Source organism: Uloborus diversus, chromosome 6 (genome assembly GCF_026930045.1).
Source record: "Uloborus diversus isolate 005 chromosome 6, Udiv.v.3.1, whole genome shotgun sequence".
Classification (NCBI taxonomy): domain Eukaryota; kingdom Metazoa; phylum Arthropoda; class Arachnida; order Araneae; family Uloboridae; genus Uloborus; species Uloborus diversus.
Window position 1 is genome coordinate 69,863,443 of NC_072736.1, and position 12,991 is coordinate 69,876,433.

At 33.0% G+C, this 12,991-nt stretch overlaps 1 protein-coding gene across 1 annotated transcript in view; it reads right to left on the bottom strand.

The window, feature by feature from the left end:
- LOC129224800 (NBAS subunit of NRZ tethering complex-like) overlaps positions 1–12,991 on the bottom strand; it is a 148,290-nt gene that overhangs the window by 120,778 nt on the left and 14,521 nt on the right. Inside the window, exons 7-10 of the mRNA XM_054859349.1 lie at positions 3,453–3,522; positions 2,667–2,792; positions 2,279–2,430; positions 130–279 (exon numbers count right to left, since the gene is read on the bottom strand). Coding sequence (XP_054715324.1) covers positions 130–279; positions 2,279–2,430; positions 2,667–2,792; positions 3,453–3,522 — 498 coding nt within the window. The remainder of the gene's footprint in view (positions 1–129; positions 280–2,278; positions 2,431–2,666; positions 2,793–3,452; positions 3,523–12,991) is intronic.

Genomic DNA, 12,991 nt, shown 5'->3' on the forward strand with positions numbered 1-12,991 from the left:
CTGGAAACTAGGAAAAACTACTACTTTAATGAATAGACAAACAATATTAATGAAAGAGTAAAGACTACAATATGAGTCGTAACTTGATTATGAGTTTGATAAATAAAGCTTATGACTGAAAGTTCTTACTTTTTGAAATTTATTTGCTTTAACAACTCAGAGTGTTTCTTCTCTTGATATTTTTCTTTGAGAGCTTCAACATCCTCCATATCAAAATTATACCCTAAAGAGGAGCCAAAATCACTTGGAATGTCTTCGTAAGGACTGCAAAGTATAAATCTAGAATAAAAAGAAAAATAAATATTACGTTTCAGTTGCCTCTCAATCACCCCATGTTATCAAACTGCTCAGTTGTAATTGCTTCGATACACTTTAAAGTAAAAACGAGCACTTTTTGTGATTATGACTTCAATTTGTTAGTAAGTTTTCAGTTCAACAGATTGACCAACTGACAGACAAAATAATATACCCCGACTTGAAATTTTGCAGTAGTATCTGTAAAATGATTGACGAATAATCTCCGTCAATTTTTAATTGGTATGTCAATTATGATTGAAGTTGATTACGAGTCCTGCAAGACAACCTATGAGAATAACAACGCTGCTAACAGAATCTGTAATTTAAGAAAAAAGCGGAGACAGCACAAATCTTACAGCTCTGCAAACAAATTGAAACGAGAAGGAATGTCCCAAAGAAGCTCCTAAGGAATGCAAAAATAAGGAATGCATTGCAGATTTTGTAACTCAGTTTGCAGCCTTTTGCAAATAATACACCTTTAAGTAATTTACAAATAATTAAAATAAAGGCTGGAAATCAAAAAATTATGAAAAAAATTTCATATGACAGTATAATTCCTTTTTAATTACACATGTGTTAAAAACATAAGTTGAATGCTCAAGTTTTTACCACAGTTAAGGATTTATGAGTGTCAAATTTATCACTTTATGTTCTTCAATTTTTGTTATCAATTGCTTAAATTATTTACTTTTAAAAATAAAACTTAAAATTACAGTACCGATTTCATATTAAATAATATAACAAGTTCTTAAAAAGTTTTAAATTATTGAAATTCATCCTGCAGGAAAAACCGACTAGTGAGCTCTACCCAGTCTCCAGAGCTATGTCAGGTGAACAATGATTGTGTTTTTCCACACATATTCAACTTATCTTATTTTTTCCTAGAAGAACCTTGTTTTAAACATAGGAAATGAAAAAAGAAATGATCTAAGATGATTCTGATTTGGTTTTGTTAATAGTGTATGGGTAGCTTTCAGAAAGAAAAAAAAACTGAGCATTCAGTTTTAACCAGCTATTTTTGGCAAAAAAAAAAAAAAAGCATCCTAAAATTTGTTTAAAAACATAAAGAATGAAACAATACAAAATAAACAAATAAAAATGCATAAATGAATTTAAAATGTATGAAACACTTTTATGTGACTCATTTTATCATGGACATCAAACAATGCAGTTAAGCAGAAACACTTAAAAAATTTTTACTTTTTGATCATGCAGTCAAACTTCATTATTGCAATATCCGGATTTCATGACACTTTGGATGTTATGTTACATTTTCAAAGTCTCAAACTTATGGCATGTAACCTTGATGTTAAGGGGTTCTGAATTTCATGACTGTGTTTTACTGTGAAACTGCGGTTACTTTGACACTTGGAATTGTTTAAACAGCACGAAGTTTTTCTTCACTACTAAAATATTTTCAGAAAACATCCGGAAAAGTTTGTTGTAAGAATATCGGACATGCAATAAGAAAATTGTGTAATTATTGCCTGCGAATGGCACCTTAAAAACTAAAGCCAAGACGTGTACATGCATAATGGATGCAGTAAGCATACAAGGAACACTAGAAAGGAATGCAAAGATACACTGTAGTTTTATTTGAAGTGCTGAGCTCTAGATGGGCACATCAGAGACGTGATACGTAATATTGAATGTAGGCTAAGTAAAATGCCATGATAAGCAATAAAAATGGTCTACCGTAAATGCAATATATAACAAATTAAGTTTTTGAACTTTAGAAAATTTTACCGTTTGCCAATTCAGTAGCATTTTTTTTTATTGTTCATTATAAATTAAAAAATGATCAATAGAATAACTTCATAAGCAGTTAGCATTTAATACACTTACCATTTAGATAGCAATGCATTTTAAAATTATATAAACAAATTTAAGAATGCACTTTTGTATCAATCAAAAATTTAAAGGTGGACATTACTGAATGAAGGAAAAATATAAGAGCAGTAACAATGCACAGAAAACATACCTCCCATGGTCTTCCCCTTTGCCAATAGCTATTAATGCTTTCAAATCAGTTCCTTGCAAACCAAACAAAAGTAACTCTTTAGCAGCTTCAAAATTCTCTGGTACTCGCTCAATACACTCATGAAGCACCCAAGATCTTTTAGTAATTTTACTCTGAAAATAAAAAAACAAAAAATTTTATTTTAATTTCTTTTAATGTATACACATTAAAAACGAATTGAAGTAAAAATTTTATTGAAGCTGAGTTTACTTCATAAAGTGTTTATGGGTTCAAAATTGTAACATTTTAAAGACTCTTTTTTATAAGTAAAAGTTGTACACATTATGCAAACACTTTTAAATAAAAGTTAAACATATTGGTAGCATAACTTAATAACTGACTCACTCACAAGATAATCATGAATGGTTTCAACAGTGGCAGGCATTTTTCTCCATTGCTTTTGGTACACAAGATCACAGTCCAAATTATAGGTTTGAGCAAGTACTAATGCTTCTCCATACTCTTCATTATTTATCTGAAAATGTAAGCAAAAATAACAAGCATCTAAAACCAGTTTCCTATAAATGATTTTAAATAATAAAAAGAAACATAGAAGAAAAAGTGGAAAAAAAATCTAATACTACTCCCCATGAATTTATATAATGACAAATGAAATACATTCTAGACCATCTCTTTATATTAGCATAAGAAAGTAGTGTAATACTTAAGACTGATCCAGCAAATAAAGATGGAGGTGATCAAGACACAGAAGTTCATACTTTCAAATTAAAAAATAAAAAACCCATTGACTATGTATTAATAGATGTAAAAAAACAAAAGCTAGAACTGGCTAGGCTGAGACAAACAAGTTTTCTCAAGTTAGAGCTAAATACATGATTGGTGATAGATGATTTTTTAACTAAACATAGGCCAATAATTTCAACAAACTTTATCATTTTGAAAATTTGAACAATGCTATAACATTCATTTTTCATTAAGCCTTGTACTAATCTGTGTGCTTTTAATGATATTAAAGAAATTCAAAAGTTCTAGATAATTACTTTCATTATTCACAAACCATACATAATTGCTATTAACTAACTTTTATTTATCCCACAAATTGTAAGAAAAAGAGAGATATAGACTTATACAATTTGTAAATAACAATGTTTGAAAAATTATGCAAATTTCTAACCTTTCTTGTATATAGCTCCTCTGGAGTAGTAGATTTCAAACATAATAGTCGATAAATTTTCGAAATCTTCCTGAAAGACATTTTAAAATATAGTGAACTATTCAAACTTCATTTTACTAACAATAGCAGATTTAAAGTAAATAAATAAATAACCATGTAATAAATAAATAAATAAATAAAATTTAATATCATGTAATAATGTGAAAACATTTTACAGACAGATAGTTTAGCATGTTAATGAAGCTACTTAGTGTATGTAAAGGTTAAATAGTACAAAGAAAAAGGAAAACTTTTTGAAAGAGGGGGGGGGGACTTAAAAATAAGTTCGCCACATTTGTTTTAAGTTAAAAACAGTTAATTCTATTTTTATTTTACTATAAAATTATTAAGTTAAATATTGAGTAAGAATGATTCAAAATACTATAACGTAATCTGCAAAAAAATCAGGCAACTTGCAATATTTTAACATTTTAATACTTGTATTCATTTCTACACTTTTTCTCATGCATTGATTACATGGATGCCTCACTTGCCAAATTGATTAACTCCATAAAACAAAAAGTAGAGAAATGTTATGACGAAGATGCTGTTATCCATAGGATTAAATAGGACCTCGTATTACATTTTCTACTATCACATGGTCAGAAATGTACTGAACCAAAACTTTAATATAAATTCACATGCTAAGCATTGATAAAGTACTATTCAAGCTGAAATGAGGATTTTTAAAAAAAAATTGAGTTAACCCATTCCATGACCAGCCCGAAACCCCTTAACGCGCATGCCGCAGACAACGAACGGAGTTGCTTTTTGCTACGTTGTAATAGCTTTTTTCTCCCCATTTTGCTATCGGTATTTTAATGTTGTTTTTGCTGTTCAGCTTGCATTCGAAAATCGCTTCGCTTTATTTGTTTTTAAGCACTGAATTAAATAGTGCAATAAAATATAAGGTTGCTAATATGTGCTGAAATATTCATACATTTACGCAGTACATAACAGGAAAATAAGAAACAATAGAGGATTGGACGAAAAGAAATTATTTTCATAACACTAATTATTTTATTCATTTATTTTTCTTTTTGCTTTATCTCAGTATACCTTTTTTTTTCTTTTACTGTTAAATGTAAGATGATATATCTTTCAAAGGGCCTCAACAAAATATTCTTCAAACAATTGACTGATCGATCCAATGTGTGAGCAAGGGAATGGACAAAAACGCTTTAAGTGTGGGAATGATTTTCTAAGAGGATAAAAAGTATTCTTCGGTGCCTTTTGATATATTGTGACACTTCAAAACGACCAATAAACACAGAGACATCCCTTTGATGGCAGGACTATGGTCGACTTTAATCGTAATTCAGATGACTTTTAAATCCCTTCTGAATGCCCAGATATCAGTTGCTCAAGCGTGGGAAGTATTTTAAAGATAAATGATTACAAAAGATCAAAACTTGCGGCTAATCCCCTATTTCCCTAAAGGATACTTTGTGCATGCAACTAAAAGCCCCCAGCTGAGAGAGGAATAACTAGACATACTGGAAGGTCTGTATTCTCTAAGGACCCTTTTTGCAAACATCCGAGCAAGTTAGTTCCATTCAAAGAATGGTCAGGAGGTTTTAGTGTTTTGTGGTCAACCCTTCCACATTATTTTCTTACAACAAAACAGTTTAGCTCAGAAAGGAATTTCAAAGCAAGCTTTTATGCTTATATGACGGAACATGTCTTCAGAAGAAAAAAAAAAGGGAGATTTTGCTTGAAATTGAGTCGGATTTTAAATCTTTTTTTTAAACATAGTTGGATAAATTTTAGTTTGTTTCGTAGGATTATTGACTAATTATGGCAATTTGATTATTGAAAAGAAACCAAATATTTAATTTATATTTTTAAAATCTCATAAAAGAAGGTGCAATTAAAACATTGGAGCTATTTTAAGACAATAAATGAAATCTGAAAAAGAATGGGAGAAAAGGAATGTTTCGTTTCTTATGAGTAAAGCGTACAACAAAAGAACTGAAGATATTATCATTTCATTCGTATTGTCGTATCTATTTCATGTTTTGCATGGTCAACTTTTACGTATAGCCAATGCGGTCGTCATTTTTTTTTTCCGTGAAATAAAAAATATTCAAAACCGTATCACTAAAAATCCATCAAAGGTTGCCACGAATATAAAAAGATATAATTTACGTTTCAAAATATCATGATTTAAAAATAAATAAGTAATAAAAAATAATAATAGTGTACAAATATATAAAAAGCGTAGTAAACACATCATAATAATAATAAAAAACATACTCGTACAAAATTAAGATAGGTAAGATAATTTTAAAAAATAATATTGTGTAAAATAAATTATAAAATTTGAGGATTATGAACAATTTAGTGAGGGATACTTGCGTAAGAAGGTGGATTTTTGATAACAAGAAAAACATATTTCTGTTTATTTGCTTTATTCAGGCATAGAAATATGGATAAATATGTAAGGAAATATTTTCACACTTGTTCATCAGGAGTTCAAATGCCAGAAAGCTAAGAAACAAAGCTTCCACGAAAAGATAAAAATATAATGCCTGATTATTTGAAGCATTGTACGTGTCCCATCCAAGAGCACTTGAAAGGTTAATATCTTAGCAAAATAAAATAAATTACAACAAGTTCCGTGAAATACTATAAGTTACATCTCTTTTGTCTAAGGAAAAGAGCTTGATTACCGCTTCCCTAAAAGCTCCAGAACCCAACAGAGAAGCGAAATAACAGGATTCTGCCCCTGGAAGGATCGCCGACACATATTCGGCCGAAGCAAAAACTGCTAGAAACGCCGTGACGACACAGGATCGTCAAGGGCAGTTAGGAACCATTTTCTTGCGACGAACCTGAATCGGCCGGGGCAGTATTAACACAAACTGCGCGGCCGATCCTGTATCGGCCGGGGCAAGGAATGGGTTAATCGATTTAGCAATTAAGGTATCTACTTTTAGATTTTATTCTGCTGTAAAAAGAGGAGCAGTTGGTTTCATTTTTCCAAAAAAAAAACTCCCGTAGTTGAGGTCTTTGCGTGCTTTTGCAAAAAGGTAAGTGAGCAAAAACAAGCACAATACTAAAAAAAAATCTGGATGTTATTTAAAGTTGTAGGGAAAAAGTGAACAACAAGCTGCTCATCTTCAAGGGGCCATAGTGTAGACTGCCACTGAAATTTTGATGGGTTTAAATGGTCTTAGTCTCTCTTCAGTTTAGGAGGGCATTTTTGTTGGAGGAGTGTGTGGTGTAATCCACATTCATTCAGTTTCTTTTTGTTTCGATTTCCGGCGCCGATCGAGAGCTGTTGGCTGAATCCTTTCTCTGCGCGTGCTGGAAAGTTTATGATGACGTCATTGATTCGCATTTCTGAGGTCACTGAACTTTTAGCCAACCGCAAGAAAGTTTTGGGTTTTGAAATGATTTGTATTGGACAGGGAACCGCTTCGAGTCGGTTATTGGGATGATGTAATTTTTCTTCTAGAAGCTTCCATGAAATGTTGATAAAAAGGCCACGCAACGTTTTTTAGGGAGAGATCATATTTTTTGCTTGCATCGGAACGCCGTGTTGAAGAGCGAAGGGTTCTTGGCCCGATTCGCTCGGCCGAGTATGGCTCCTAAGCGGTCCTTTAGTTCGGTGTGCCTGTATTTGATGAGTGAATGTTTCGCATTGTGTTTTACTGCTGTGCCATGATGTTTAATATGCTGTGACCACATGTCTGTTCCGCCACTGTTTTGTGCGTTTGTGCAGACCTTGCTTCCCGTTTGTAATGTGAAAAAGTGGGACAATAAATCGGTTATGTTTACGAACTCTCATGGATTATTCTTCGTTTGGACTTTCAGCTTTCCGTTACCCGGCATGAGAATTTCAGATGTACGTGAGTACCCTTCTTAAATATTTCGGTCTCAGTTCATGTTTGTAATGCCAACTTCTCCATTTTTTTTTATGTGCTCTCGCAATGTATATTCATTTCATTTCGGAGTTAGAGTTCTCCCATAACAATAAGATTGTATGATCAAACTGTCAAATCAAACTTTTAGTGAATTCACTTTGTCGCGGGGTGGATTCACCGTTCCTGGTTTATGCTGAAATGCCTTTTGTTTATTTAAACGCTCACCACTATACGGATTCACGGGCCGAACACAAGTTCTTCTTTGAATGATTTTCTTAGCCTATTCCCCGGCCTTCCCCACGTAACTACGCGACATTTTTGGTGCGTGACCAGTCCCATCTTTGGCGTTGTGCCAGTTCTTTTTCTTGTGAAACCGAGCTCATAAAAAAAAAATTAAAAAAATTTGTAACACTTGATATTATGGGAATGAACTCTAACGCTCAGTGGAAATTGTTTGCTTGTACATCTACTGTTGAAAAATTGTTTCTTGTTGAAATTTTTGTCACTCTAAGTCAAATGAAATTTTTGGTTGTGAATTAATTTTTCTTTGACCATGCCTGCTAAAAGAAAAACCCGTCAGGTTGACCCAACTTTGTCAGCCGTGTCCAACACTGTTGATAATGCTAGTGTGACACAAACCCCTCAAAATGCTGCATCTTGTAGAACTTACAGTTCTGGCAGATCCCCATTCATGCTCAATGTTGCTAATTTTAGTGGAGATCCCGCTGAAACACAATATTTTGTAGAGCAGGTTAAAGATATAATTAGTGTTAATTCGTGGTCTGAAAAAAAAGGTGTCTTGTACATTAAAAGTAAATTGTCAGGAGCAGCACTTAAATATATTTTAGAGACACCAGGTTTAAGGTATTCTGACTCAGTTACAAAAGTAACTGATGCATTGTTATCATTTTTTAAGCCGGTGGTTAATACTTATTCTATGAAGGACTTTCACTCCATTAACATGGAACAATCAGAGTCAATTTTGAATTTGGCTCATAGAATAAAATTAATTACCACTAGTGTTTTCAAAATTAAGAATCCTGAATTTCAAAATGAAATAATGTACCAAAAATTGTTGTCTACCATTCCGTCAGACTTTAGAGTCAAAATTTTAGAACTTGACATCAAGTCATTTGACTTGGCTGTAAAAAAAATTGAGGAATTGCAAAAATTGAAAGATGATGTTAAATCCTATGAGAATCCTCAATTTTCTGATGAACATGTTTTGGCACTACAGAAAAAAATTGTTTCGCTAGAATTGCAACTGGATCAAAATAAAAGGGGTGTTCAGTCTAAAGCTAGACAAAATGATGGTTATCCAAAACAAAAATTGTTTGCTTCTCAGGAGCATTTGGACACTATTCCTAGTAATTCTGCTTGTGAATCTAAACAATTTGAGGTGTCGTCAAGACAATTTCCTCAAAACCGTCAATTCAGAAAACTGTTGTGCAGATTTTGTGGTAAAGCTGGTCATGTGCAAGAAAGATGTTTTGTGTATTTAAAACAAATGAACAACAGTGCTCGATTTCAAAATCGACGACTTAGGTCTAATATTTCTAGTGGTCGAAACAATTTTTTCAGCCAATCTCATAATTCAAATTTTGAGCCCTTGGGCCGTTCTGATTATTTTGAAAGACCTGTGTCGGGAAATTTTTCTAATACTGATAATCAATCGAATTCTAGAGCCATTAGATATAATTTCAGAAATGATAATTATCGTCAAAATCAGAGGTTTAATAACAGGTTCAGAAATCATCAGGTGAACTGTCTGAGTTTTTCGAGAATTATAAAAGATAAAATTCAATACAATGATATGGGTACACAGTATTCTCCCATTAAGTGTGTTAATGCTTCCCAAACATCTTTTGTGTATTCAAACAATGAATCTGACCCACAGGCATCAGAAAAAATTTTGTCTTTTCAAAATTGTGCACCAGTGGTAACCTCTGATCATCAAATTCAAAATAGAAGTCTGTTGGTACAAAACCCAGAGCCCAGATTTCACTTTCCACAGCCAGTTCACCATACTGCAGAGTTTTTGCCTAATTATAGTTATAATTTCTGTCCAAACAAAGACAAAAATGTTGTTAATTCTTGTCCAGGTGGTAATTCAAATGTTCGTATGGTACATGATGCAAAGGACATGAGTTCCTTGTGTACTGTAAATCAAAGCAATGTCATAAATGCCACACAAAATGCTAACATGAACTCTAATGATCTGTATCATAATTGTGGTGTTGATTTTCCTGTACCTCCTCCACCTGGTTTTCATAATTTTTCTGAAAATAATATGTCTTTTACACCTCATAATATTCTCTTTGTACCACAACCACCTATTTTCAATAACTCGGTGCCAAATTTTCATAATGTAAACCCTTCTGGCCAAAATAATTCTACTCGTGGTGGTAATGTGTCAGATATGACTCGCTCTAGTGGTCATACTTACTCGAGACCTGTTCAAAAATCCACCGGTGTCATTAAAATTGGCAAAACTCTTGCAACTCAAACTTCTCCTGTGAAAAATAAGTCGTCATTGTCGGTTGAAGCTCAGGAATTTATTCCTGCAGCTCTGGTAAATGTAAGATTACAAAGTTCACATCATGAGGACTTGTCAAATAAGTTGCCATTAGTCAAAGTTCAAATTTCTAATTTGTTTTTTCCTTTTTTAATCGATTCTGGAGCTAGTCTTAGCATTTTGAGTGATGATGTTGTCCAGAAAATTAAACAAATTGTCAAAATCAAAAATTTAGGAAGACGAATAACTGTATCCACTGTGAATTCCAGTGTAGATTTTATTTCATGTGTAGAATTCTCATTTAAAATTCAAAGTAATTTCTTTCGTCATTCTTTCTACACTATGAATATCAGAGATAATTCTCCATTTGTGGGAATTCTTGGTTATGATTTCTTAACTAAACATAACATGTATATTCTTCCTAAAGAGAATGCATTATTTTATGACGGTAACAAATTTCCTTTGTTGAGGAGCCCTCATGAACTTGACAACAATGTGAACTTGTGTAATAATTGTAGTGCTTACACATCTCCCAGTTTGGAAGCAATGAATAGAGTTCAGGTTTTTTCTAAACAGTTTGTTGAACCAAAACAAACTGCTCTCATTAAAGTTTTTGCTCATGGGAAGTTAGACAACAAATCACATTTTTTGTTTACAATTTGTGATTCGGTTAATTCAGTTAAAATTGAAGAGTCGATAATTTCTATTGATGAGGATCCGAATGGGCAGCTGTGCAAGAAAAATTCTTTTTATCTATACGTTGAGAACCATTCTTCCCAGAAAGTTCATCTCAATAAAAACATGACTTTGGGGCATTTGAGTCAAATTGACCATATTCAGGAGATTGAGAATAAAAATAATGAGCATTCACTGAACTTTATTCAGGCGTCTAATGAAGTTGTGCAACTCAGGGAAAAAGAATTTAACTTGGAAAATTTTAATTTGGCTCATTTAAAGGATAATCAACTGTCTGACATGCAAAATTTGTTGAAAGAAAATACACAGTGTTTTTCAAGTTCTTTGAACTCTCTCGGTCATTCAGACAGAATCAGAGTTGATTTTCAATTCACTCATGATTATCCAATTAAGGCGCTTCCTTTCCCCATACCTCAGAGTCTTCAAGAAGAAGCTAAAAATCAATTAAATCAGTTACAAGAGGCTAACGTGATTTCTAGGAATTTATCTAACTATGGTTGCCCCTGTCTCCTGGTGAAGAAAAAAGATGACGGATCAGGTGTACAAAAGTACAGATTGGCCTTAGACTTAAGACTTTTAAATGCCATAATTGTTCATTCATCTTACCCGCTTCCGAAGATCCATTCCCTGATCAACTCATTATCAGAATACAAATATTTTTCAACTTTGGACTTACATGCTGCCTATCATCAAATTGATTTACCAGAAGAGTACCGAGACAAATTCTCCTTCACAACACCTTGGGGTACTTATGCTTTTCACAGAATTCCTTTTGGCGTGGCCTGTGGAGCGAGCATACAACAACATTATTCTGACACTGTTTGTGAACAAACAAACATGGATGGAATCTTTAGTTATCAAGATGATTTGATTGTAGCTTCAAGAACCTTTGATGAGATGAAGGTTAAGCTTCAGAAACTGTTTTCAGTCCTTAAAGACTTTAACTTGACTCTGTCACCAAAGAAATGTCATTTTTTCATGGACAAAATAGATTACCTGGGATTCCAGATTTCTCAACATAAAGTCTTGCCAATCTCGTCAAATATTGTGAAAATTACTTCCTTTCCTCCACCAAAAACAAAGAAGCAGCTGAAGCGTTTCATTGGTATTTGCTCGTATTACAGAACACTCATATACAAATTTTCTGATTTGATTCATCCACTGAATCAGTTGACCCATCCTAAAGCAGTTTTTAAATGGACAGATGAAGTAAATGAATGTTTTCAAAAATTGCAAGAAGTGTTTTTCAAGAATCCATATATTGTTCAACCGAACTGGAATGAGAAATTCTATGTGAACACAGATGCAAGTGGACTGGCAATAAGTGGTGTGCTCTTGCAAAAGAGGGAAGGTTTGTTTATCCCAATTTCTTTCTTCTCGAAATTGCTTTCTCCAGCTGAAACAAGGTATCCTGCTATAAAGCTAGAATTGATGGCAATTGTGAAGACTCTCGAAGCATTCAAGTCATACATATTTAATCGCCACATCTTTTTATTATGTGATGCCAAAAGTCTGAAATTTTACAGTAAAAACTCGTCTCCTGCATCTTTAACTACTCGGTGGCTAATGACTTTATCTGAATACAATTATTCCTTCTTACATTTGGCTGGTGAAAAAAATTTATTTGCTGACATGCTCTCTCGCACAGACCTTACAAATCATCAAGTTGATATAGTATCAGATCCTTCTTTGTTACGTGATAATCGAATTAACCCTGTGGTTGACACAACTTTCGATAAGGGGGAAGTTTTACCGGAAATTGTTGAAGTGTATGAGGATAATACTGGGAATTGTGTAAACACTGATGGTTCTGATCAAAATGTTAATTTTGTTGATAATGTACAGAATTCTGGTACACTTTTACAACATTGTGTTAATGTGTTGAGTTTAATTGATGTTGGAGAAAAGGAGAAAGATCCTTTGTTGCAAGTAACTCAGTCGGCAATTTTAAAAGAGCAATTAAAAGATCCTAAATTATCTGTCATTTATAATAATATTCTTAATAGAGTTGCTCTTGAGAAACATAACAAATTTTGTATCCATCCTGAAACTTTGGTTTTAATGATGTGCAAAAGTAATTCATCTAATGATGATCAGGAAAATTTGAAAATTGTCATTCCTGATTCTTTAAAAGCTAAAGTTTTAAGTATTGCTCATCATTCACATCTTGGCATAAATAAGACTTATGCATTTCTAACTAAAAATGTTTATTGGGAGAGAATGTATGTTGACTGCTTAAATTACTGTGCTAGTTGTACCAAGTGCATTCAGGCTAAGCCTCATCGTATAAACAAAGCACCCTTTCAGGAAACCTTTTCACCTGTTAAATGCAATCAACTAGTGACACTCGACATCGTTGGACCCCTCGGCAATAACAAATATATCTTAACTGTCATTGATGCCTTTTCGAGACACTTAGA